The sequence below is a fragment of the Agelaius tricolor genome, unplaced genomic scaffold (genome assembly GCF_023055355.1).
Source record: "Agelaius tricolor isolate 1412-34295 unplaced genomic scaffold, bAgeTri1.0.p SCAF_2, whole genome shotgun sequence".
Classification (NCBI taxonomy): Eukaryota; Metazoa; Chordata; class Aves; order Passeriformes; family Icteridae; genus Agelaius; species Agelaius tricolor.
The window spans coordinates 50322010-50348115 of record NW_027269262.1 but is presented as its reverse complement, the minus strand read 5'-3'; the positions used below and the strand labels follow the sequence as shown (position 1 = coordinate 50348115).

Genomic DNA, 26106 nt, shown 5'->3' with positions numbered 1-26106 from the left:
AATCCTTGTGCATCTTGGATTCAAATTATGTTCTCAGTCATGGATGACCTTTTACAAATGACTTCCAATAGCTGCAGCTGAAGTCAACCACAAGATTTGGTCGTAAAAGGTCATATTCCAGTTATACAAAATGTAGATAAATTTGCACTCCCTGCAGCAACTGATTGCTGTAGGTTTTTGGTTTGTATCTGACCAATTTTAATTCAAAACCATGCATTAGAAAAGGTTATGTTCTAGCTTTTGTTTCTCTTTGCCTTTCTTCACCTAATTTTCTTTCACTATAAAATTATTTGGTTTACAGATTTTTTTTTTTTTTTTTACTTTTCCAGTTGTTTAAGTTCTATTTCATAAGGCTTCTATTTCACCTTTTCCTTTTTCCTCTCTCTTCTTTACTAGTGGATTAATTACAGATTATTCTTCATAAATGTGAGTAGTGTCTTTCTGTTACTCTCAGGTTCTCACTGGGGAATATTCCACTTCTTACTGGAATGATTTCAGAGAAGTTGTTTGAGGCCATTCTGCTAAGAGCATGCCTTAGAGTGTCACATTTAGACCTTAAACAAAGAAACAGGGAAGATTTAAGCAACTACAGTTTGTTTATGTAGGCATAATTCAATATGAGTAGTAAATTAAAAGAATATTTGCTCTCATCACCACTGGTCACTTCCTGGCCTTATGCTGTACAGACAATTCATCTTCTTTTTATTTCTGAAATGCAGAAACTGTAGACTAAGGCTTCCCATGGTGACTTTGCTGTGGGACTCTACTTTGTAATTAGTGCCAAGAAGCTGGATTTTTCTATCCCTGTTTGGGCTTGCTGTGTACTTAACTTGCTTACACTACTGATTCACACTAGAGAAGCTTTGTAGCTCAGCTGTTTGTGGTGCAGTTATCCTGGCAGGTGAGTCAAAATAAGTTTCTCTGGGCTTGTGTGCTGCTTCCCATTGGTACTGGTACCTACATATGCCATTTCCAGGGTGTTCTAATTAAGATTATATCAGAATAGTATGCTCCAAAGGTGGAGATCAACTTATCTTTGCTACCAGTGAAAAACCACCAGCTGACCATGATGACAACCAGGATGATGATGACTCCATGAGGCTTTGCCTTGAGGTGGTTAATTGGACTGCAAATTTCAACTGTACTCATATGCCTCATCTGGACATATGTCCTTAATATGAACAGAACCCAAGCAGGAGCCAAAACCAAAGCCAGACTACTGCAATGTTTCAGTCCACTGTGAGCCCAATGCAAAAGTTCAGCTGCCTAAGAGCATAGCAGGGTGTATTAGAGAGAGCTGTATGCCCACAGCTTTATTTCTATGTGGGGTCTGAGCATGTGGATTCAAGCTCCAGTTGCTCTCCATGCTCTTTTCTATCATGACAGTTCTTACTGTGATGTTCTTAGAGTAAAAAACCCAGACAGTTTTCTCCTTCGTTGGAAAAAAAAATCATCAACCATCCAAGGCCATGTTGATTGGAGCTCTGAGCAACCTGGTGAAGTGAAAGGTGTCCCTGCCCATGGCAGCAGGGTTAGAACTAGAATATCTTTAAGATCTTTAAGGTCACTTCCAACCCAAGCCAATGTATGATTTTATGATCCCTCACAGAATGATGTACTAAGAACCTTGACACAGGAAACTGCAACAGATGGGCAGAAACCACTTCCTTTGTGTCAAAGCCTAGAAACCTTTTTTATTTTGGAATACAACTGCATAAGCAATTGAGCTTGACATGGGAGCACAGTCAAAAAGGTATTTTAACAGATTATGTGACCTACCCTCCAGATTATCATAACATAAAGCAGCGTAAAGCTCCATACATAACTAGCAACATGAAAGGGGAGTCTTGTGGTTTGTATGAGTTCAGATGAAAAAGCAATGGCCCTTGTAGTGTGGGAACTGAGAATTTTTACCATTGGATTTGGATCACATTGTGGATTTCAAAAAATGCACCTACTAAGACATAATTAACTGGTCTTTGCTTCCCTATTACAGATGAATAGAAACGTGTGATTCACTCCATTCCATTCCTTTAAGAGCGCAGGAATGTGAAAAAAAAGTAGTGAAGCAGTTGGATAAAAAGAAAATACTTTTCAAAGCAATTGCATAGTGAGCTGTAAAACAAATTTGAAACAAACTACTCTTGTTGTTAGACACAGGATGAATGCCAAATAGGCATTGAAAATATGCACCATGTTCAGCTGGAAACCATCCAAATCGTGATATCAATATTGTGTTGATGTTACAACCAAATACACTGTCTGGCATGTTTCCACTATCTCAAATCTTCCATCCTTAAAGGAAAAATAGGACAAATTTTTGCTTTCCCTTTTCCCAGTTGCAGAAAGCACAGCCTTCTAGAAGAAAACTGGCAAACAAGGCTGCTTACTAATTCCATTAGTGGGCATCCTGGCAATTCTGTCTCATTTGAAAATTTTTATCACTGCTGATGAGGCAGAGAGCAGGTAAAACTTCAAATTTTTAATTAAGTTATGTTGTAACATCTCGTCACCCTAAGTACAGTTACACAATGTTAGTCAATGCAGGATTTGGTCCAGGAATGGATTTGAGTTATACCCCCACCTCCTTTTTACACTCAACAGAATTAATGAATGAGAGTCCTCAGTCTTATTAAGACTAATGTTCCTTTGTCAGTCCAATTTTTTTTTTTTTCCTTTGGGGTTCCTTCTTGTTATGACTTCGTTAGGTGGAAACTGAATGGTCTATGTTAATCAGCACAAGACATTTGGCTACTCACGCTTTGGTAAATGTTTAGTTTCCCAGGGTCCTTTGAACCTCCCAGGGAACAGTTCTGCATCCTTATTAGAGACTGACAATTAAAGGTCTGTTTTCATATCAAAAGTAATCACGAAAAATTAGCTAGGGAGACCTTGGAATGCTGTGAGAGTTTCAGTATTTTGAGATGGCCAACTTTCCTTCATTTGCTTCAATCAGTATCAACTTGGGTTTCTTTTTATGTTTCCTTCTGCCAGGGCAACTTATGAGTTGGCATTGTGACAACTGAGAAGGATTATGCAATACCATGAAGATGTGATTAATATATTTTAGGCTACTGTAATCATATTCAGTTGCATAATTATCATAGAGGTGCAACAGTAAGCTAAACTAGGTTTTGAAGGCAATAGTTTAAATGAGCACTTTTAGTTTATTTAATTCCTTGTTAGAAGGAGGAGGAAATGATGTGCAGGTCTGCAAGAGCTGTGTTGCTTGCAGACTGCAGAGATTCTGCTGATAAAACATAGGAAATGTATGGTTCTGCCCTAAATATTTTAATCTTTGTGTGCCTAGTTACAGGCTTTCACAGAAGATAATCTGTTAGTGTCACACCTTGTCTGTTATAAGCCTGAAAAACAAATCTGAGTGTTTCTTCCCCAGGCTCTGGTGCCATGGGAATTTGCTGCAGAAGTTTATCAAAAATGAGTGCTTTGATTTATTTACACTTCTCAGGATCTGTGCTGGTAGATCAGGACTGCAGTAATCGAAGTGGGGTGGGTCACAATTTAATAGGTTGCATATGTGTTTAAGTCTAAAAACATAAAGTAAAAGATGAAGTTGATAGGGTTTATTTCACAAACTGGAAAAATAAAACTAAATTGGTATTAGAGCATACAATTCCTTCTTCACAAATGATTATTTAGAAGTACCATTCCCACTTGAAGTTGAGTGAATATGGCTGTTCCAGATTATGCATATGGCAGTTTCAGAGCAAGGCTGAGGGTCCCCTCTGCCCCCTGAGATCTCCACAGTATTCTCAGTCTTTCTGAAAACCCTCAGATACCTGGGAACAGAGAAACAGACTCAGCATTTCTGTTCAACCCCTGCCTTTTTACCATGCCACAAATATTTGTAGAATTATCTGAAGACTTAAGGAAGCAAACTTTTTATTCCAAAGCTTTTATTTTGACATTGATTATGGTTACTTGAAGTATATATAAATTTGGATTTGATTTTTGAAAGAAAAAAAATCCTTTGTTGCTAGGTCTTATAGCAGTCATGTCACATAAATTGGCAGATCTGTATACTTAAGAGATTTTTCTCTCTAATTAAATGCAGTAGTAATGTCTTGCCTTTTGAAATGAAACCTTTATTTTTTTCATCTACATACTTACAGAACAAACATGCTGTCAAAATCCTTAATGTATCCAACTATTTGAACATAAAGAACAGCATCAAGCTGTTATTTGTTCTGTTGAAGTGTTACTCATATTTCCAATCTGAATCTTTTGTACCTGGTGATCTTAATTATATTTGAGCTGGAAGTAGTTTAACATTAAAGGGAATTAAAGCAGATTAATCTGTAAACCTGCACAAATATGCCATTCCTTTGTAGGGAGGTAAGCAGGGCATAGAGTGCATAATTACATGTTGTTCTCTGTGTAGGCTGTGTGCATGAGGCTGAGGAGTTGGTGCTGCCATTCCTCATGACAGCAGCAGTTATGGCACACTCTCATGTCTTGCAGCTGTCAGTTACATTAGAAAACATACATTATTCCTCCCAGTAAGGTAATCTTTTAATCATGGACAACCAACCAAAACAAAAAAAAAAAATTTAAAAAACCAACTTGCCCTGGAAACAGGAATTAGTATACTAATTAGTGTATGAACATACAGAGAATTCTTTTAAACAATGTTGTTCTAATTTTTTTTTATAAAGTGATATAGCTTGAGGTCAACCCAAGAAGGCCATTTATCTCAACCAGTCATGATGAGCCATTACAATTTTTGCAACTGGAGAGACAAAAGAAAATCACTAAAACTTAATTGGGAGAGATATGTTTCTCCAGTCCTAATGCAAAGTCATCACTGGAATCCAATTGCAGCATTTTGGCCTCAGCATGGTAGGAGAGCACAGTGTCAGCAAACAAGAATCATGGTCCATACTGGTAAATACAACTTTTGAATCACAAAGAATCAGCCATTTGTCTATGATTAAGGCCTTTGGATTTGCTTTTGATTTTTAGCTCGGGTGGCACCGTTGAGCCCATTTAGGAACAGTTTGCAAGATGACAGGTAGAAAAATGAAGTTTCAGAAAAATACAGGAGAAGAGCAAGCTGCTCACAAGCAGTCTGAGTTGCAGAAGGAATGCTCTGGGACTGCGCTGGCTACCTACTGGGCAGCTTCCATGAGAGTTTTCAGATGGCAGAAAATTTCCTAGTTAGTTTGATGTTGTTGCATAAGCTGCTGCCACATTGCAGGGGCTTGGGAAAACCTGTCAAAAATTTTAAATTCAGCATGTATTTGTCGACCAGAAATGAAACTTCTTGTTAAGTGTCAAATATTACCTGCATTTCATGAGACTGATGCAGTTGCTGCCTGTAGGACTGGCTGACGTGTTCTGACAGTTCTGGCTTTGTCAGTGTCCTATTCTTCATGTCCTTTGAGTAAAAAGCACCCTCTCCAGTGGTGTTTTTTGAATCCTGCTGGTGAATGTTGATGGGTTGATGGTCACCACAAATGATCCTCCTCAAAAGTGACCATGCCAAAAGTAAAACACAGATTCACGACTTGTCATTATAAGATAATTGTAGGAATTTAAGGGAAAAAAAAAGGAAAAAAAAAAAACAAAAAAAACAAACAAAAACAAACAAAAAAACAAAAACAAAAACTGAAACAGGACAAAGAAAATTCTGCCCACTTTCAATGGCCTTGTCCTGCCCTACAATCAGCCTCTGGCAGCTGAAAACTGAACCCCCTTTCAACACTGTAGGTGTCATGTTTTTTCACTGCTTTTTGTGATGTTTCCTCTAAAACAATAGTACAATACACACCAGGACTTTGCAGGTTTCCCCATGTAATGGTGCCAATATATTTCCACCCTGATTTGTAGTCTGTCTGTTATTACAGACCTTGGTCCCTTCTGAGCACAAGTGCTGACTCTGCCAAATGCACATAGTTGTTCTGTGATGAGGACAAGGATCATCTAGCGAATAAATGGAGAACTCAGTATTCAATTTAGTGGTGACCTTGAATTTGATCTCTCTTCTATCCTTAACAGCCCAACAGTCAATCTCTGTCCTGTTTTACCCATGTCATCATTGCTGTTGTATCATACAGCCACTTCTGCAACTGCCTTTTCCTTTACACCAAAAGAAAGAAGAGAGAACAAGGAAAGAATTACCATCAATTCTTCTTCACCTTTTCCTTAGTAGCATCAGGAATGGCTGCACAGGTCTTTCCCAGTCTTTCTGTTCTTTTTTCTATATTTGTCTGAGGTAGAAACCGCAAGTTTGATTGATAATGCAATTTGCATCTTGAGGCATCCCTGGAAATACAATGGCATGAAAGGCTACTCTGGCAGAGCACACTTTTCCCTCAGGGCTGACTTTAGAAACTCATTGATGTCACTTCCTTCCTCAGTCAGCAAGTGAATTTTCACTAATTCTCAAGACCAGCTGTCCATGCTGTCAACAGAAAGTTATTAAAATTCCTTTAAAGTGAATCAAAATAGCCTAAAAACAAATGTACTGGGAAACAGGAAAGCATCAGTATTCAAAGTCCACAAACCTTTGAGCAAAATAGTGTTGATCTAACCAGAGATTTCAAACACTCTGCTTTCCTAGCAACTTGTATATCATTAGAGAATGCTAAAAACACACACCCCTTTAATCTTCTATTACCAACAATCTATTTGGCTAAAATATTTGTTACAAGAATAAATCTTATTTCTCCTAAAGATGAACTGAGGGAGCAAGGGAATACATTTTAAGAAGTCTCCCCTAAATGATAGTTCTGTGGAGTTTTTTAAAAGCATAGTTTTTATATTTAGCAAATAAAAACACAAGACAAGCATGCAGGAAGTAATTATCATAAGAGACAATGTTATAATATAGCCTAAAGTAATCATCTTCATCTGAATAATCTATAATGCTTTTATTGAAAAGAGTAGTTGTCTCAGGGATGGGAAGGGAGGAACATTTTCCTTTAAGTAGAGTCTTTATACTGTATTTTAACACTTTAAATATTTTCACCTCATTTTAAAAATTCTGCTTGTGCCACACTTATCAATATAGAAAAGTTTTGTTGAAATGGAGTATCCTTTCCAGGGCTGGAGGTGGCAGCCACCCGAGCTAGGCAGGCTCCCCTGAGAGTTAATAGTGATACTGACAGGTTGTAAGTCCTGTCCTATCATTATTATTTTTAAAAACCCTCGGGGAGCACGTAGCCTAGCTGGATAGGCAAGTGTGAAATTCCTGACTTTCCCCAATATGTGTGGGCAGTCTCCAGTAGCAAACTGATACCAGCTGCCCTTTTGACAACTAGTGCATGGGAGCAGTAAATGGAACAAATTACTGCCCCTTTTGGTCAAAAAGCAAAGAACAGATTTGAGGTGTCCTTGCTGCTAGAGTCCCAGACAGTGTAGAAAAGCAGTGTTCTGTCTAGGTTTTGATTTTATCTCCACGAGCACACTGAAGGACACTGCAGAAGAAGGCCAGAATAAGGAAACAAGACTATAATTTAACTTGCCACTTTGTGGATAATATCAGGATAGAATTTCTCCCTAGACCAGCTGGTGCTGAGCCTCAGTCTTGACACAGGCATTTAATTTTATTTTAAGGTAATGGCAGAAGTTGCTTTTCTCCTCCAGTGGTCACATTGTGAGCTGGATGCTACCAGTCTCTTGGTCACGTAGTACATCTTGCAACATTAAGAGGCTTTATACTACATGTTAGAATTTTTTTTCCTCCCCTTTGAATGTTTAAATATTTTGTGGGGTTCCAGGTTAGCAAGACTGGTTACCTATCTCAATCTTCTTTTATAAGAGAGGCTTGTGTTTCTTATATTTTTGATGTATTTCCATTTCAAACTGTCAAGTAATTTCTACATGTTAAATTCTGTTTCTTAATTGCAGGTTTTGATTATTTTTTTACTAATTTACTGTTTGTTGCTCAGCATGTCCCCTATCATATTGATTAGAATATATGCAAACTATTTTTTTCTTTCCCTTTCAGAGTCTGGAAAAAAACTGCAACAAGAGACAATTAATCAGGTATTTGGAAACTTTTATACTTTTTGTTAACTTAATTTTTCAGACAGTAGAGAGTTGTGGCAAGTAGAAAGGAGAACTTCACGAGATACACTAATATTAGCAATACAGGTGTGCTAAGGAGCACGTGTCTGACAACTTGCTGACTCTGCAGATGTGTTGAATTCACAGGAGTAGCCATCATTTTGATCTAAGATTTTCCATTTAAGCAATTCAGTTCATCTACTTCCCGTGCTGGTGCTGAGGACAAAGCCCAGAGGTAATTTGTTCATTGGTATCAAATTTTGTAGCACAACGTTATGCCTTTTTTTCCCTTCTGTTTGCTAGTATTCCTTTTAAAGGGCAGAAAGCTATTGATATAAATACCCGAACAACACATGTAAGCAGTGTATTTCGGTGTTTCTTAGGTTATTTCTGCCATGAATTTTCATTGAGGCTGCACTAAACTGTGACATTGCTTGCAGAGGCGTTTTTCATCCTGTCTTTATTACTGTATCAAGAGCAATTACTTATGAAAAAAACCTTTATATAATGTAATTTGTCATTTCAACATCAGGAAAAGCATATAGAAACTAAACTGAAAAAATTTTTAACCAGTAAGAGAGGACGAAGCCCAGAGTTTGCTTTCCTCAGTGACATGCCCTTGTGGAGTGAAAGGACTCAATTCCACAGAAGCAGTGTGCTTGCTTGTCATTCTCTGGCTTCTTGTCCTCTTGCTGAATGCTGTTGTCCAGATGGCATATAAATGGGCATCTGGATTGTTTGTGAGATTTATTTTGAAATGCCACTTGAAAAGCAGTCATTAAAATATCTGCAGTCCAGCAATTACCCTCCCTCCAGCCATCTTCCTTCTAAGCTATATATGGAGGTGTTGGAGTAATTACATCACAGTTAGCTGTGAACTGATCACCAAAGGACTAACCTGACAGGGGACTGACCACCTAAAGCAGCCTGCTTTGGGTCTTACAGCAAGTCCCCTGCCATGGCTGAGCATGGCACAGATGCCAGTGTGTCACTTTCAGTGGCCTGAGCTGGCACCATTCTTCACCAAGTAAACCCTTGCATGTCTGGGAAGCCACTTATGGGAAGCCTGGTCCTGTGGCACAATGCAATATTCAGAGTTTTTACAACATTGTCATTATTGAGAAACTGATGGATAGATAGCTAGTTCAGAACATGGCATTGCATAAGCAAAGGAAATCTTTCACTTTTTAAAATAACTGTAGAAATGTTTTGGAATTTAATGGGAGTTATTTGCTTTGACTGAGAGTTTATATCCTAGAACAAGTCTAATTAGCTTTTATAACCGAAACTGCATTTTAAAATTAGCCAGAAATCTCTTGCAATGCCACTTTTGGGAGTCTCCGTTGGCCAGAAGGGGGGGCACTTGTATTTTTAAACCACAACTTGAGGCAACACTGGCGGTGCGTGAATGGTTGATTGGAGACCTAATTCTGCACATTTTCTGTGTTACAAAATCTGCTCGGTGCATGCCATTGCCCTTTTCTGAGGAAGACTGTATTGTGATTAAAAAAAAAAACTTGCCACGTTTTCAAAGGGTGGATAATCTGCTGTACTTTGTGTGACCAGTCTTCGTCTTTTCCTGCATGCCACTGTCTTGCCTTTCTTGAATGGTTCACCTGCTCTGTCTCTCTGCAATTAACTTAAGAGTATCTAACTTTGGAAGAATATTATGTTGTCTTGATATGCTGAATGTATCTAAATAAAGCTGTAAAAAGTTGATTTGTGGACATGCCCATTTAAGTGGGTACTACTTCAGCTGGTAGTGTCCCATTCCAGTTCAATATCCTTTGGATTTCCAAGAACTGGAAGAGTATTTCAGAGCAGAAATCAATTTAATTTTCAAGATTGTCATTTAGGGCACAACTACATAAGCACTTCATATTTTATTTGTACTTGTATTGATTCAACAAATATATTTAAATGAGTGTTGATCATGATGGAATATCTGTAATGGAAGGATTCTTTTTATTTTCAATCCTGAAGTTAAAATTTTATATGCAGGGTAAGATCCTTTAGTCCCCTTTAAGTTCAGTTCAGCAACAGTGATTTAAACTGGCTGCCAGTAATTTAAGTGAGGGAGAAGATCTCTGCAGAAGATGGATGATGTTACGACTTGACAGGAGCAGAAGTGCAAAGGGGCAAATAGCAGGAAATATCTTGTTGAGAGGTGAGTGAAACAGAGAGGGGATGGAGAAATGATAAAGCTGCTGTCCCAGTGACCTCCTGACTGGAGGGTAAACCCCTGACTGTCTGTGTGCATCTGGGACCTCTCCAATCTTGAAGACCACTGTGGTTTCTGTGTGGTTCTTAGTTCTTCTAAAGCCTAAGCAAAGTTTAGTGAAACATGACATAGACAAAACACTCAGGGAGTATCTGCTTCCAGAAACCTTTCACTACAGTTGGCATCTTCACTAGCTTTTTTTCCCTTTAATCATAAGTCATCTGCTGGTTTTCCTCGAACATCATTTTTGTCATTTATGTATATAAATATGTATGTTCATTTAACAGTAGTGGTCATCTACCACCAGCAGTCAACCAGATGAAGCACACACACTGTTTTTCAATACCTGTTTTTAACTACCTTTGCAACTTGAAGGGTAAGTCCTGGCACCAATGTACAGCCTGTTTACTGTAGCATGTTAATGACTGCTGAGGAAAATAGAAGGAAACAAGAAAAAACCTTGTTTCTATATAACAGTATTGGCAAAACAACACATTACAGACCACCAATCAAAATTTGTCTGGGGAAATCCTTTATGTTTCATCCTTAACCCTCCTATTTGCTTGTGTTGTGGTCTTAATATACAGTCCTACATACAATTTTGTCCAGTGCCTCTGAATCTCTGCAGGACTGACAAGAATATGTGTAATTGCATTTAGAAGTTGAAGTTGCTTGCAGAGATTTTGGTTTAAAATCTCAGTTGTGTTTGAGCTCAGACTTGGGCATGTCCCTTCTGCAGTGAAGCTGCAGGTCAAGTTGGGACAGTCCCCAGTATCTGTCCCCCTATTTTGTCACTGTGGAGTTTTTGGTCAAGGCAGACTCTCTTGAAGTGACACATCCATCCCTCAATCAGTGCTCTGTCAGGGAATATTCCCCTTTCTGCATGTGGGGCTGCAAAGCAGGAACACAGAAAGGATAGTGATGAGGCAATGTACTTGCTAGAGCTGGGGTTGGACCATGGATTACTGCAGCTCTGACATACTGTCAGTATGTGCACACCTTGTGCCAAAGAAAAGAAAGAAGTCAAAGATAACTCAAACCTCTGTTAAATGACAATATAAGTTTGTTGCACAGACCATGATGAGGAATATGAATATGACCTGAAGGTTGCTTCGGGCACATGGTGTAATAAATCTATATTAACATGATTGAAAACTTCACCGTTCAGACCAAACTCCTTGGTTGCCCTTGTGCACTGCTATAGTTTACTCCAGTTTTCTCCTCTATCCCCTTCATCATCTCAAATGACCTAGCTAAAAAAAACTTCAGTCCATTTATGCCAGCTTCCAAGTCCTGCCACTCTGAGGTTATCTGATAGGTATGGTCCTTCCTTCTGTTTTCCCAGTTTGGGATCATATTCCTCAGTGTTACATACTTTATTGCCCCAAAATTAAGAGTTTGAAAATCTATGAGAGAACTAATGCATTTAGCCCACTAAACAAACTGAACTATTGTTTCACCCTCAGGTGCTTTATAGAATCACCTATTGCTTGAGGTTGGAAGGCATCTCTGGAGATCATCTTGTCTAACCCCCTTACTCATAGAGCAGGTTGTCCAGGGTCACATCTGGTTGAATTTTGAGTACCTTCAAGAATAGTGGTTCCTCTGCTCCTGGATATTTCTGGATTCCTTGATATTCACACAGTAGAAATGTATTTTGTTGTATTTATATGGAATTCCTTGTATCACACTTTGTGCCCACTTCCTCCTGTCCTGTCACTGAACACCTCTGAGAGGAGTCTGGCACCATCATTTTTACTCCCCCCACTTCTTCCCTCCCAGGTTATATACATTGATAAGCTCTCTCCAAGCCTCCTCTTCTGCAAGCTAAACATCACCAGCTCTCTTGGCCACTGCCTGTATGTCACATGCTCCTAACCTTTAAATACCTTGTTGCCCCTTCACTGAACTCACTCCAGCATGTCTACCTCCATGTCCATTTATACACTGGATGCATTCGAGTATGCCGACGTCTCCTGCACTGGGTAGCCCAGAACTGCACAGAGCACTCCCAGTGTGTCTGTGTCTCACCAGGGCTGAGCAAATGTGAAGGATCACCTCTCCTGATCTGCTGGAATTGCTCTGCCTAATGCAGCCCAGGAGGCTGTTGGCCTTTTTTGCTTTGAGAGCACATTGCTGGCCCACAGGCAGCTTGTTCTCCAGTACCCTCAGGTCCATTCCTGCAAAGCTGCTTTCCCCCTCTGCAGCCCCCAGCCTGTCCCAGCTGCAGGACTTCGCATTCCATTTTGTCAAATCTCATGAAATTCCTGTTTAGCCATTTCTCAAGTCCGTTGAGGTCCTTGTGATTGGCAGCACAGCCCTCTGGTGTATCAGCCACTCCTCCCAATTTTGTATTGCCTGCAGACTTGGTGAGGGTATGTTCTGTCTCATCATCCAGGTCAGTAATAAAGATGTGGGACACTTTTGGACCCACCATCGACCTTGGGGCAGTAGTGAATGGCCTCCAGCTGCATTTTGTGCACAACTGTTTGAGCTTAAGTTTTCAGTCCAGCTCACTGAGCACTTACCTAACCTGTACTTCGTGGAGGTGTTATGGGAATGCCAAAAGCCTTAGTAAATTTGAGATAAACAAGATCCAGTACTCGCCACTGATTCACTCATCTGCTTGTACAGGACTATTAGACTGGTCAGGATCAATTTCCCCTTCATAAATCCATACAACATGAGATTTAGCTGGAGGACAGTCACCAGTGGAGTACCCCAGAGGTCACAGCTGAATAAATACCATTTAACTTCTTCATTATATACCAAGATGATGGGATGGAGTGAACCCTCAGGGAGTTGTCACAGGATGTAAAACTGGGCTGAGGAATTGCTGATACAACAGAGGGTTGTGCTGCCATTTAGAGGGGCTTCAACCGTGTGGAGAAATGGACCAACAGTAACCTCATGAAGTTCATCAAGGTGAAATGCACCTGGGGAGGAATAGTCCCTTGCTCTGTCATGCTCCTGGGTAATGAGGTGAAGCTGATCAGCCTGTCATTTCCTTGCTATCCAGCCTTAAAGATAGGAGTGATGTTTGCTTTCTTCCAGTCCTCAGGAAACCTTCCAGTCACCATGATCTTCCAAAGATAATAAAGAATAGGCTCACAGTGACATCCTCCAGCTCCTTCAACACTCATGAGTTCATTCCATAAGCTCCCTCTTCCTGTTCCATAAGGACTTGTTTCTGTCTAGTTTGTTTAAATATTCCCTAAGCTGATCCTTCTCCACCAAGGGAAACCTTCCTTTCTCCAGGCTTGAAGTGGGGCCTCACCAGTGCTGAGTACAAAGGGACAAACCTTTTCCTAGTCCTGTTTGGCCATATTTTTGATTCAAACCTAGATTCCTTGATTTTTATCAAAACTACAAATTATTTTGATACAAACCAAGCCCTTGGCCACCTGGGCACACGCAGTGGCTCAGATCCAGCTGCTGTTAACCAGCATCCCCAGGTCCTTTTCCACTGGATAACTTTCCAGCCACTCCACTTTTCCCTAATCCACTAGGTGGGTCACCTGATTATCTCCTATAGGTTCTCATTTGTTCCCTTGTTTGAGGTAGACAGCTCCAAGCCCTGTCTGGTTGAATATGAGATCCTTCCTGCTCCCCCTGCACATTTTGTATCAGTAAGCAGAAGCTGCATTTTTTAAAATTAATTTTTAATTTTTTATCTGATATATTATCAGATAAAATCAGTTGGGGAAAAATGTTCCATTTTTCCCTACACATAGCATTTTCTTTCTTCCAAGCTGATAAAAGTTGCTTCTGATAGCATTCTCTGCCCCCTTTGAGTTCAGATAATGTAACAGTCCTTCACTGATTAGTTCATAATACATAGTACCAAGATGGTGACTCTCAGAAAAAAAATGCAGGAGGAAAAACTATTTAAATAAGTACAGAGGACGTTTTTATGTGAGAACCTTCTCAGTCCCTCGTGGAGGAAACTGCTTCTCAGGTTGTATAGACAGGAACATAAGTGCAGTGTCTGAAGATAAAACTATCTTAAATTTTATGAAGAATTATTCTTTTGGGGAAAAAACCAACCAAACAAACATAACAATATGCAACAGATTGAATGCTCAACAGAAATATTGAAAGACATGGTGAGAGGTTTAAGCAATGAAGGGCAGCATGGACTGGGAAGTTGTGTAGCAGTCCCAGTTATCAGATTTCTGTCTCTTTTTGCTCTGTAAAATGGCAAGTTTTTCTACCAGTGTTAATCAGAAAGTAGGAATCACAATATTCACATGGGCTAGGCAATTATTATCTTTCCTGTGGTTTACAGACACAGAAAAATGAAGTGTGAAGGTCAAGGGACTTGCATAAAACCAAACACTGTGGCTCTGGTGGGTGCAGCTGCCCTTAAACACAGTGCTGCTCTTATTACTCCTGTGCTTCAGGGAGGGATGGTGCTTGAAATAGTTAGTGTTTGGGTGGCACACTGGTCAGCTGTGGCACTGCTTGCATATCAATGCATATTCGGGGGAGAGCCTCACAAAAATCTGCTACAGAATAAGCCAGTGTATTTTCTTTTACCTGTGATAGACATGACAGCCCCATTCAGTGAAACAGGGTCAGTCAGTGTGAGGATGGACTGTACAGTGAATAATGCCCTTTGTCAATTCACAGTCTGTTTTTTCCCACTGTAATTTATGAATGCAATCATTTCTCAAGTGTTATTTTTTTCTGCCTAGAAATTAACACACAAATTTGTTTAAAAGTGTACAAATGTAGGCAAACACATATTTGATATATTTGCCTACCTAGAGCGCATTTATATTTCTACTTCTTTTTTATTTACCAATAAAGTCATCTAATTTGAATTAAATGCTAATTTTGATTGAAGGGAAAATGCTTTGAGATCTCTAGAGATCTTAATGTCTCTTCCAAAGCAATTTGGGAGAAATTGAATTCTTCATGCCTGAATATACATTAATATTCTTCATCTGAACTTAGTTTCATTGGAAACTTTTCTTATTATTTCTAAAACAGCAAGATGTCTTGTTTATGCTGGAAGATAAGTGTGTTTACCTGCAAACAAGATAGAGATGGATTCTGTTTACCAGAAACAAAAAAAACCCTGTGAATCTTGCCACAGCCGCTAATGTGAGGAACTCTGCTTTGTGTGCAGAAGCACAGCATTAGATTTCAGGCCTCTATTCTCAAAGCACTTGCTGGGAAATTGGAGCCAGTGTTTCAGTCCAAACGTGCAGGATTAACCTCCAGGATTAACACCCAGCAGTTTGGTCAGCTTCCTGCAAAATATGTCTACTCATGCACACAAGGAAATGGGTACAGGGTCTCTCCTGTGCAGGCTGGGTGTTGATCAGCAAGGGCTGAGACATGGCCCCTCCTTGGATAAAAAAATGTTGGTGTCCCTTTTCTTAAGAGAGGAAAATAGATGTTGTCTGAAATATGAAATGCGCTCAAAAATTCCTGCCTGGCTTGAGTTGTGAACATGCAAGAGACGCTATTTGTTTTCAAAGATGTGTTTCAAATATGCTTGAAGATAGCAATTTTGGGAATTGCATTTGTCAACAGCAGGAACTGTTTAGGTTATTTGATTTACTTGTGTGCTTTAAGTTATGAAAAATAGGCACATTAGCATTACTTAATGAGTTCAAATAAGAGATCAATATGCAATATACAGAGATTGCCTGAAAGTGTCATCTTCAGACTTAAGCTCCCTCTATACATATGGTAAACCTACGAAGCACTATGCTTCATAAAATGGACATTGCATGCTTAGTTTAGTGAATTTTGAATTTCAGATTGTTTAAAATGCTTTGCTGTTTAAACACACCAGTTTACCTGTACCCAAAACCAGTGTTGCTAGGTAAGAAGGAGGCTGGGCTAAATATGGCCAAGTGTTAAGAGGTCCATGGCCTGAAAATTGCTTTTTATTAGCAGTGCATCTTAGCTGCACATCTAGGCTGGCATGCACTCCATGCACATTGGCTGCAGACTCTGCCCAAACACTAGCTGTCAGGTCTGCAGTGGCTCTGTGCTTATTTTCAAGTCTGTAAGTTATAGTGCAAAGAACCAGCACCATAAAACTGTTATCAGGAGGCAAGATAAGCAGCATCAGCATTGCACTATCCTGAAACCAATTTATTATTGCTATCAAGTGACCTTCCCTATTATTTATTTCTTAGTAATAAGGGAGTGGAGTGCTTTCTTTATTTGCTATACTTGGTTGCAGTTGTATTGGTGAATCTTTAATCTGTCACACAAAACTTAATTTCTGATAATGATAGCATCTTTATTGCTACTCTTTCTATTATTTATGCCTTGATCTTTCTTATTCCTCCCATTCAAAGCATGCTTTGGAGAATCCAAATGCTTTGACTGTGAAGGTGGAAACAGGAGGTAGCTAATTCCAGATTTGATCAAGAATTGGCAAGTAAATTAGAGTTTAATTTCCTTCATCCAAGATGCTGACTATGTGAATCAGCTCGTGGAAGTGGCTCGTGCAGACTGTCTTGCCTCATTATCATGACTTTGTGCTTTCTGTAGATCAAGACAGGGCAGGGAGGGGAGGGGAGGCTGGTGCAAAGCCAGGAGTTGGGTATCTAAGAGGTCTCAGCCAAAGACAAATGGATTTCTCCTATCTCCTTATTAAGTACACTACTATACTTGTGATAATGTTACTGTTTAGCTTACCCCATTGGGCCTCTCCACTTTCCCCACTGCCTGTAGGCCTGGGTTGTTCTCCTCCAAAACCATCTCTGGGCTGGGGCTCTCCTTTCAAATTTTTCCACACCAATCACTTACAGTTGGCCACACCATATAAAAAGAAAAAAACCTCTCTTTCCCTCTGCCCATTCCTTCTTCACTATCTTGGTCTGTATCCTTGCCATAGCTCCAAGTCACCATGCAATGAGATGCTGGATTTTCTGCTAACAGATTCTAGGGGCAATAGTCACTGATTTACAAAGCTGTGTTTTGAAAAGCAGTAGTTAAAATTACTGGTATCTATTTAAAATTACTGTTAATTAAAATTTACCTGCAGTATTTTTTTTCTTACTATGATCAGTTATTCTATTTTGTGTCTGGCTCAGAGTTCACAAGGATCTCCTTTGAACCTAATTGTAATTCAGCTACAAACTATGAGGTTTGCCTCTTAGTCTCTGAAGGAAGTTCTGAGTATCTTGTATTCTCTCTTTTCTTATTTTTTTCCCCTCAACCTGTTTAGTAATCTTAGAGATGCTTGGTACAAGTACATGTGTTTTAGGGATACATATCTCATAGGAAAATGTGGTGTCTGTGGCAGTAAGGTCTTGCCTCTGGCTTTTGAGGAATGTAGCATCAGTGATATGCCCTGAATAAATTAGATAAGACAAAAATTCATGGCTCCACTGGGAGGTGAGGGGTTAGTGCTGCCTATTATCTTTGGAGTAGCTGATACAAGCACAAGTGATGAATCAAGAGGTTTATCTCCACTGCACAGAAGGTGAAGCACCTCATCAGCAAATATTTTCTGTCACTTGTGTGCAGCCTGAATAGTCTCTCCATTGGGAGATCCTGTGGATCTCTGTTTAGCTCACCAACATTACACTAAACAACTGCTATGATATGGGAGAGTTCTGAGCATATTTACATGTTAGCTCAGGTAGCATAGTAGTAGTAGAGGAGTCTGATCATTCTGTATTACATTTTCCAAATAGTCTTCTAGCACAAAAGAAGTTAGGATAATCTCTCCTTTTGGCAGGATTAAGAAAATTCACACATACAAGTACAGCTCTTCATGTTTGTACAGCTGAAGTGAGGTAGTAACAGATCCAGGCTTCACTGGCCTGCTGAAAATAGGAATCATGCAAACTTTTCCTGACATTTAAACTGCATACCAAGTCTGAGCTATCTGCCACAATCCTGGTCCTCTGATTAAGAGATTCTTCTAAGTGTGCCCAAAAATTATCACGGAATCACAGAACAGTTTGAGTTGGAAGGGACCTTTCAAAGGTCACTTAGACCAATCCTCCTGCAATGAGCAGGGACATCTTGAACTAAATCAGTTTGCTCAGAGCCCCCTCCAACATTTTGTGAAAAACTTGAGGTTTTAGGCTGAAACTACTGGTTCCAAAGTTTTCAAAGACTCACAGACACCTACCATCCAAGTAGGAGGATGTTTGTTTTATAATCCTCCAGTACTCAAGCTGCCTTCCACTAAAAACTTAAGAGACTCATCTCTGTGTGCTCCTTTATCATTTTAAAGTCTGAGTGTGAACTGGAAAATGAACCTTGTCTTAAATTACTCTTTGTCAATTTTCTGTAGAGAGATCCTAGGTAAACAGGTAAGTTGGCATCAGAGAAAAGCACAAGAAAACAGAAAATTTCTTTCCTTTGCTATTCTTCATGCTATGTTATCTGTTGGGCTTATTTAATTTTATTATTCTTGTTAGTAAAACTGAATATCCAGCACTAAGGCATTTAGGAAACAGCACTGTTTGCACCACAGGCCATTAAATCTTTGTAAATCAGCCCTGGAATATCAGCCTTTCCAATACATCATTATCTTTTTGCATGGTGAGTTGCTCTAATTGCAAATGCCTAGATGAGATCCCACCCGTGCATTGTAAAATCACCACAAAGCATAATTGGATGAGTCTTAACCATGCTTGGCAGTAGTCAATCTCTTCTACCTCAGTGGCTTGTGAAGGTATTAAAGGAAAAGACAGCTTCAATGTGTGTAAAAGAAAGTATTGGCTACTTATTTTTACAGTGAGGAGAAATCCTTTTTTGAATGGAGAGGAGCAGGGAATCTACAGCAATAAAAATGTGACCAAAAAAAATCCATTAACTCATTAATGACTCTAAAATGCCTTTTGTTTCAACAGCTTCACTGAGTTGCCTGCCAGTAGCCACACATCACAGAAAAACTCTGTTAAATTCCATTTTTTCCTCAAATTTAACCTCATTTTTAAATCTGTCTTCAGTTCCAGCCTAGCTAAAGTGAGACAGTGCCTTCTACTCTTCTAAATGGCCACTTCTTATGTGGCCTTCCTTTCAAATGTGTTTATGCAAACAGAGGGCAGTTTGCACAATTACTGGCAAAGGTACAACAATTCCCTGGTTTTAATCCTCAGACTAAATGTATGCAGCCTGCTGCATAGGTTGTCAGCATGTCTTAAGGACAGCATTGCATCTTTCCAAGGTAACCACAGAGTTCATCTCCCATGTCAGGCAGCTGGTTCCCAAACTTAGCAGCTCTTTGGAAAGCCATAAATGGATGTTCCTGTCCTTGGGCACTTGGCTCAAAGAGTTTGGTAAGGGCTGTCTGCATGGGAAGATCTGGGTCCAGAGTCAGTGTCTGACACATGCTGCCTGTTGTTGGTGTATGTTCAGGTGTTTTTCAGAACAACAATGCTCAGCAGCTTGTGGGATGGACTTTTAGGAATGCAGATATATGGACATGGATGTTTTTCAAAAGTCTTTATCGGTTTTGCAAGTTTTTGTTTACCTGTTATTGCTGTGGGAAAAAAAAAAAAAAAGATATAACATGGAGATGTTCAGATCTTTAAAGTGTCATAAAATGCACAACAAAGCATCACTGACACCAAGAGCAAGCCAAAGAAGGCAGCTCTCTTTATGTAAGACTGGTGTCATAAAATATTTAAATCCTTTCAGAGTGTGTGGCTTTCAGCTCTTTCATGCAGATAAGTGTCAGACTGTCAGGCAGCTTTGCTTAAGGAACATGGCACTATCTATTAAACTATTTCTCTTAGTTTCCCAAGGAAACTGTCTAGTTAAATATTTCTCATCAAAAATAAAGCTTAATTAACCTTTTCATTCATCTCACCTTTATTACATACTTATCTAGTTACTCAGGCAAGTGTATAGAAAGCTTTTATCTCTTTCTTTCTTCTTTTATTTTAATTTTTTTTTTTGAGTTAGAAAACTTCCATGGCAATGTACCAGCCATTTATGCCTTTGGAAAATATCTGTTCCAATTCTTAGAGCAAGTTACTGTTCCAATTCTTAGAGCAAGTTCCAATTCTTAGAGCAAGCCAGCAGTTACTGCAAGGGCACTCTCCCTCATGGAGACCATAAAAACATATATTAGCCAACATAAGTGGGATAAGTAAAGTCTCAGAGAGAAGGGGAAGAGGAAAGCAGCTAATAACATTTTACAAATTGAGGTAACTTCTTGGTCCTCAGATCTTCCTGTATCATTGCTTTGGCCCTAGAGTTTTGGGGTTTTTCTTGGGGATTTTTATTTGGCTTAGGGAGAGAAGGGCAGGCCTGTGGGGTTTTGGGTTGGTTTGGTTTTGGTTTTCTTTTGGGGATTTTTTTTTTTTTTTTTTTTTGTTTTCTCTTGGGGCCTTTTTTGCTAAGTTATTCTTTCTCCTTTTGCCTCATCTCACTAGGAAGGAGCCCCTTTCAATTGCCTCCAACTATGCACATGATGTTCCTTTACAGTGGTACTGAGATTTCTCTGAATAGTTCTGTCCATCCTTCTCTGAAGTTTTTAATCCCACAAAAATGTTTTAGTAAGGATTCCTACAGCTGCATTCACCATTTCTGCAACTAAAATACAATCCTCCTCTGGTACCATGTTGGGTTACCCTCGAGGCTTGTCCTGGATCCCAGGCAGACTCTTTGAAATGGAACAAAATCAAGACCACACACACCTTTCAATCTGTCCTTTTCCCTCCTGTTCTAGTGGAACTAGGGCATCTTCCACCAGTTCAGGAAGACAGGATGGCTCGAGAAGGCTGAACTTTCCTCTGAAGTAAAGGACTCATTTTAGTGGCTTTGGTTTGAAATTCAGATGGTTTAAGTTTCTTTGCACAGAAATGAGCTGCTAAATTCAGGTGACATACCATAGGAAGTCATGAGGTACTGCCCTCTCTGAGTTTTGTCTGCATTGGGGAACACCAGTACAGCCATGTATCATTGGAGACTGTCTTCTAAATTTTCAAAATCACCAGAGTTGCACTGATGAACTTACAACCTTTAGTTACTTTAGCACTATCACAATTTTATCCCTAATTCTGTTGAGCCTTGTATTGTGTAGTTGGTTTCTGAGTATCCCATATTTTTCATCTCACCTTTTTAAGTTCCAGGTTTCCCTTTCAAGGTAAAAACATTTAAATTATTTGTAAGTCTGTGGTTCTGCAGTTGCAAGAATGGCACTTTGCCACTCACTATGATGCTGAAACTCCCATTGGGCTCATAGTCATACCCTGATTTACTACTAGCACTGCTTTCTGTTGTTACACACTGACTTAGCTCCTGAATTATTTCCATCCTAGGGCAGAAGGGATAAATCTCTAGACACATATGTTTCATTTGTTTTAAAGAATAAAATATTAGACAGAATACATTTTTTAAAAAATATTAGAAAAGTGGACCACATCAAATCCAATGAATTCAAGTATCCTTTTGCATCTCTAAAAACACCAACTTACCTTCTCTCTCACAGACATACAAGTCCTGCACAACTCTCTTCTTTTATTTGTTTTCATCAATACAAACATTAGTTCAGTGGCAAAAGACCTGCTTGTCAGTGGCTTGAAGCAGTAGAGAAAAGCCTGATCCTCTGGGTTTGTTTTTGTTAAAGGAAATTATTACACTGCAACATATGCTAACTTTTCTTGGAACTGCTTGTTTTTTCATAGGCTTTTTTCAAACTGGAATTCAAATTGTGTTTCTTTCATTACCATTTCTTACATTATTCCTCTGAATTTTTAACAGCTTTATTTGAATTGGCCTATGAACTTTATCATCCCCCCAAATCCACACATATGATCTGGCAGTTGACAAAATAACTTTCCAGTAAATGTTTAATCAGTTTATTCCAGAAAAGCCTTTTTATGTAGCTTTCCAAAAAAAGTTAGGCTCATGGAAGCAAGTCAGGTGGTCTGTGTTTGTCTGGCCATCTAACCATTTTTCTGTTACTTGCAACAAGATGTTTGAAAAAACCTGTTGACCAGCATCCTCTCTCTCCAGATGTGTAAAGAAAATAAGCAGCTGTAGAGGTGTCCCAATGCAGTAGGCTTGCCTGCTAACAGGAGAAAAAAAATCTCCTGTTAGCAGACACATGAGAATCCACTCAGGAATAAGCAAGCAGAAATACCCATATTACAAGAAATTCTTCAGTCAACTTGCATGATACAAGACCCTGAAGAATCTGACATCAAAACAGAGATGCAAGCTTTGCTGCTCCTGCAGTTTGTGGATTGCACAATGGCTGGGGACATACAGAGAGATGTTTAGGAGGAAAGTCTCATCTTTTCACATTCTTTGAAGGGTCACTAGTTAATGTTTAGTTAGTTGGTGTCATTAATGTTGATGTTTAAATAAGTCAGATGGAATAGGCTCCAAAGGCATCTATTTTTCCTTATCAGCTGTGAAAGCAGCTCAGGTGCAGGCACCTGTGTCACAGACACACCTGTATGTACATTCAGTCCTGTGCATCCACTTCCATCATCTCTCTGTGTGCAGGTAGGAGTAGGACCATTTTGGAGGGATGATTTTGTCTGTCACTACATCCTGCTCAAACCAGCTGATGTCAACTGTTTAGGAGCCCTGGTTTTGTCCCCTGCCACCACTGGGGGACAAGAGCTGCTCCAAGTCTCAGTGGTGGGAGTAGATCCAATACTGTCAGAACTCAGTACATCCCAGAGTTAATGGTAACCCTGCCAGGGGGCTTGAGACCCTGGCATGCAGCCCAGAACACCTGTGGGTTTGATTATGACCCGTGGAGCAAATTACCAACTTTGTTTGAAGACCTGAAAGCCACAGAAGTTTAAGTAGTGTAATAATAAAATTATCACTTGCTGAAAAAGTAGATTTTGGGGTTTTTAAAATAGGGGTTTTGGGGACAAGATGGAGGGACTTGGGCGTGTCCAGCCTTTCTTCTTCTTCTTCTCTACCTCCATCTTCTGCTGTGATGTTGGCACTTTTGGATCGGTTTAGAGTAGAAGCTCACTGTCTAACATAGGTGATAGGTATTGGAAAGTAATTGTAAACATGTTATACGTAGTTTGTAGTATAAAGAGATAACACCACCCCGAGGGCGGTCAGAGTGCCTCTGTCTGTCCTGCTGAGTGGACCTCGGCTGGACAGGAGAAAAATTTTTATAGGTAAGATACAATAAACAACTCTGAGACTCAGAACTGAAGAACTCCGATTCATTCTTTGAACGTGCGGGCCGAAACAGAGACTTTCCACGTGTCTCAGGGCTGCAATAAACTGCAAACTCCCGAGACAATACCTGTTACTGTGATTGTGCCAGTGCACTCCAGAGAATGACCGTGCCGCTCCACCAGTGCCAGTGCTGGCACAGGGGAAAATGTGCTCAGGAGAGAAAAGTGTCTGGCCACCCCTAGCAGGACTATCAGCCCCCCTGTGTGAACCATTTTTGATTTCTTAAGAGGTGTGACTTGAGCTATTTATTTTTGTAGGAAGACCTACTGTGTGCTAATAGGTAATCTTCAGAAGCATGTATTTCAGTAATTAGCCCAGTTGGTTCCTAAATTAGGTGTATTGATTGAGCAATTCAAAGGGGACTTTTTAGTACCAGGTGTGGCTTGGTTATGAGCACACCCCACCATCCTTGCTGCTGCTGCAACATGAGCGGGCCGGGCTGGACTGTCACTGTGCTCTAAGCTCTGATCCTTTCCACGTTTGCAGGACTTCACGCTCCAGCCTCTGGGGATGCCAAGGAAAGCAGCGTGGAGGAGAAGTGCTCCTGTGAGCCTCAGTAACCATGTCTCAAGCAGCAGGCACTGGCAGGGCAGGACTGACCCTTTCGGTGTGGTGGCTGCCTCCTCGGAGAACCGGCTCCCTGAGCAGCAGAAGATGAGTGAGTCTCCTCTGAACTGGTTCAGAGGGGTGTATTTACCTCCTGCTCTGCACCCGTTAAACAAGACATTTGTCAAGGGTGGTGAGTGGCAGGACATAGACAGCGCCCAGGAAAAGCGCAGGGCCTTTCTGCAGGACTTCTGTAGGAAATACAACAGCAGAAAGAAGCTGCAAACTCACCTGGTGCACCTAGTGTCAAGAATTTATGTAGAGGACAGGCACAAGGTTCTGTACTGTGAAGTGCCAAAAGCAGGCTGTTCCAACTGGAAAAGGGTCCTCATGGTGCTCAGTGGACTTGCTGCTTCAGCAAACAACATCTCCCATGATGATGTGCACTATGGAAAGCACCTGAGAAAATTGGACAGTTATGACCTAAAAGGGATCTACACACGCTTGAACATGTACACCAAGTTCATATTTGTACGTGATCCTATGGAAAGACTGGTATCTGCCTTCAGGGATAAGTTTGAACATCCAAACAGCTATTACCATCCGGTATTTGGGAAGGCAATAATTAAAAAGTATAGACATCATGCAGATGAAGAAGCACTGAAAACAGGATCAGGAGTTAAGTTCAAGGAGTTTATCCAATATTTGTTGGATTCCCACCGACCAATAGGAATGGACATTCACTGGGAGCAAGTCAGTAAGCTCTGCTATCCCTGCCTCATCAACTACGATTTTATAGGAAAGTTTGAAACCCTGGAAGAAGATGCCAATTACTTTCTGCAGCTGGTAGGTGCTCCAGCCAATCTGAAGTTCCCTAAATTCAAAGACAGACATTCCTCTGACGAGCGAACAAGTACAGAGGTAGTGAGGCAATATTTAAAGGAATTGTCTAAGGAGGAGAGACAGCTGACCTATGACTTCTATTACTTGGATTACTTAATGTTCAATTATACATCACCACTTGTATAGCACTAGAATAGCTTCAGGCTTCTACTAGATACTTATCATGTTGGGATTCAAAACAACTACTTTGATATTAGCCCTGAAAGGAAATGAAGTTACTGCTAAGTAGAGTTTTCTTGAATTAGTGGGGATTTTATAAGCTAGAGTGATATCATTTGATACTAAATTATGGCGAATGCAAAGAAAAAAAGACCTGTAAACAGCATAAATTGCACTAAAATGCCTGAAAAAGCTGTTTTTACCATTATGGATTATTCTATGGAAGCAGTGGCTCAGACAGCTGTTGCATTAGCTTACCTAATGTTCTTTTAATGGTTTAAGAAAAAAAATTCAGAGTGGCATGATTCTTTTTTTGGTGTGTTTGTTTTAGAAATGGGTTTTGAAAAAACTTTTGATTGTATTTTTACTTTCTGTCACTTATTAATAAAGAATCATTGGCTAATTTTCTAAAATGTTTACAGTGTTCTCAGTTGCAAGACTCGTTTTTTGATTACTATTAGACTCTAGCCAGTTTTAGACCTTTTTTATTGAAGGATTCTCTTGAATACAAATGCATCAAACTAAAAATAGCACAGCAGCTCAGTTGATGAGCAGAGTAGATTTGGGTAAGCCTGTGAAGGATCAGTCCACTGCCTCATTTTGATTGATGCACTGGAGTTGACAAGTATGACCCTCCTTTCAGAGAGCTGCTGTATTCAACAAAATTAAGGTTTTAATGCACAGTGGATGCATCATTACATGTGATACCTGCATACTATGGTCCCAATATTCATGGTAGTTCTTCATTTTTGATGAAATGGACTAAGTTTCAGCCTGGCAGCTCTGGGATATTCTGAGGTCTGTACTGAGAAGCAACTTCATTGCAACTGACCATTCTCAGTCTGCTGGGGTCTGGTTATCAGCCCAGCTCCCAGCAATCTGTTACAGACACGGTGTGTGTGCCCATTGCCTCCCAAACCTACAAACTGGCTCTGCCCACAGAGCTCCCTGAAGTCACCAGTGTTTTGCTGTCCTGCCTGCCTTGCCAGTGGTCACCAAGCCCAAGGAATGGGGGTGCATGGTGCAGTTTTATGTGGTGTAATGTGTATTGGTGATTTGTCCTAGAGGAAGATGTGTCCAGAATCCCACAG

At 40.0% G+C, this 26106-nt stretch overlaps 1 protein-coding gene and 1 long non-coding RNA gene across 2 annotated transcripts in view; one reads left to right on the top strand and one right to left on the bottom strand.

Annotated features, from left to right (window-relative positions):
• CHST9 (carbohydrate sulfotransferase 9) overlaps positions 1 to 25342 on the top strand; it is an 80170-nt gene extending 54828 nt beyond the window's left edge. The window contains exons 2-3 of the mRNA XM_071418636.1: positions 7973 to 8010; positions 23894 to 25342. Coding sequence (XP_071274737.1) covers positions 7973 to 8010; positions 23894 to 24982 — 1127 coding nt within the window. The 3' untranslated portion in view covers positions 24983 to 25342. The remainder of the gene's footprint in view (positions 1 to 7972; positions 8011 to 23893) is intronic.
• Positions 2458 to 24382, bottom strand: LOC139585744 (uncharacterized). Its single transcript, XR_011677276.1, has 4 exons — positions 24245 to 24382; positions 6142 to 6230; positions 5306 to 5486; positions 2458 to 3800 (listed from the first exon to the last, which is right to left on the bottom strand). It is a non-coding gene; the product is annotated as an uncharacterized lncRNA (long non-coding RNA).
• Positions 25343 to 26106: the final 764 nt, after the last annotated feature.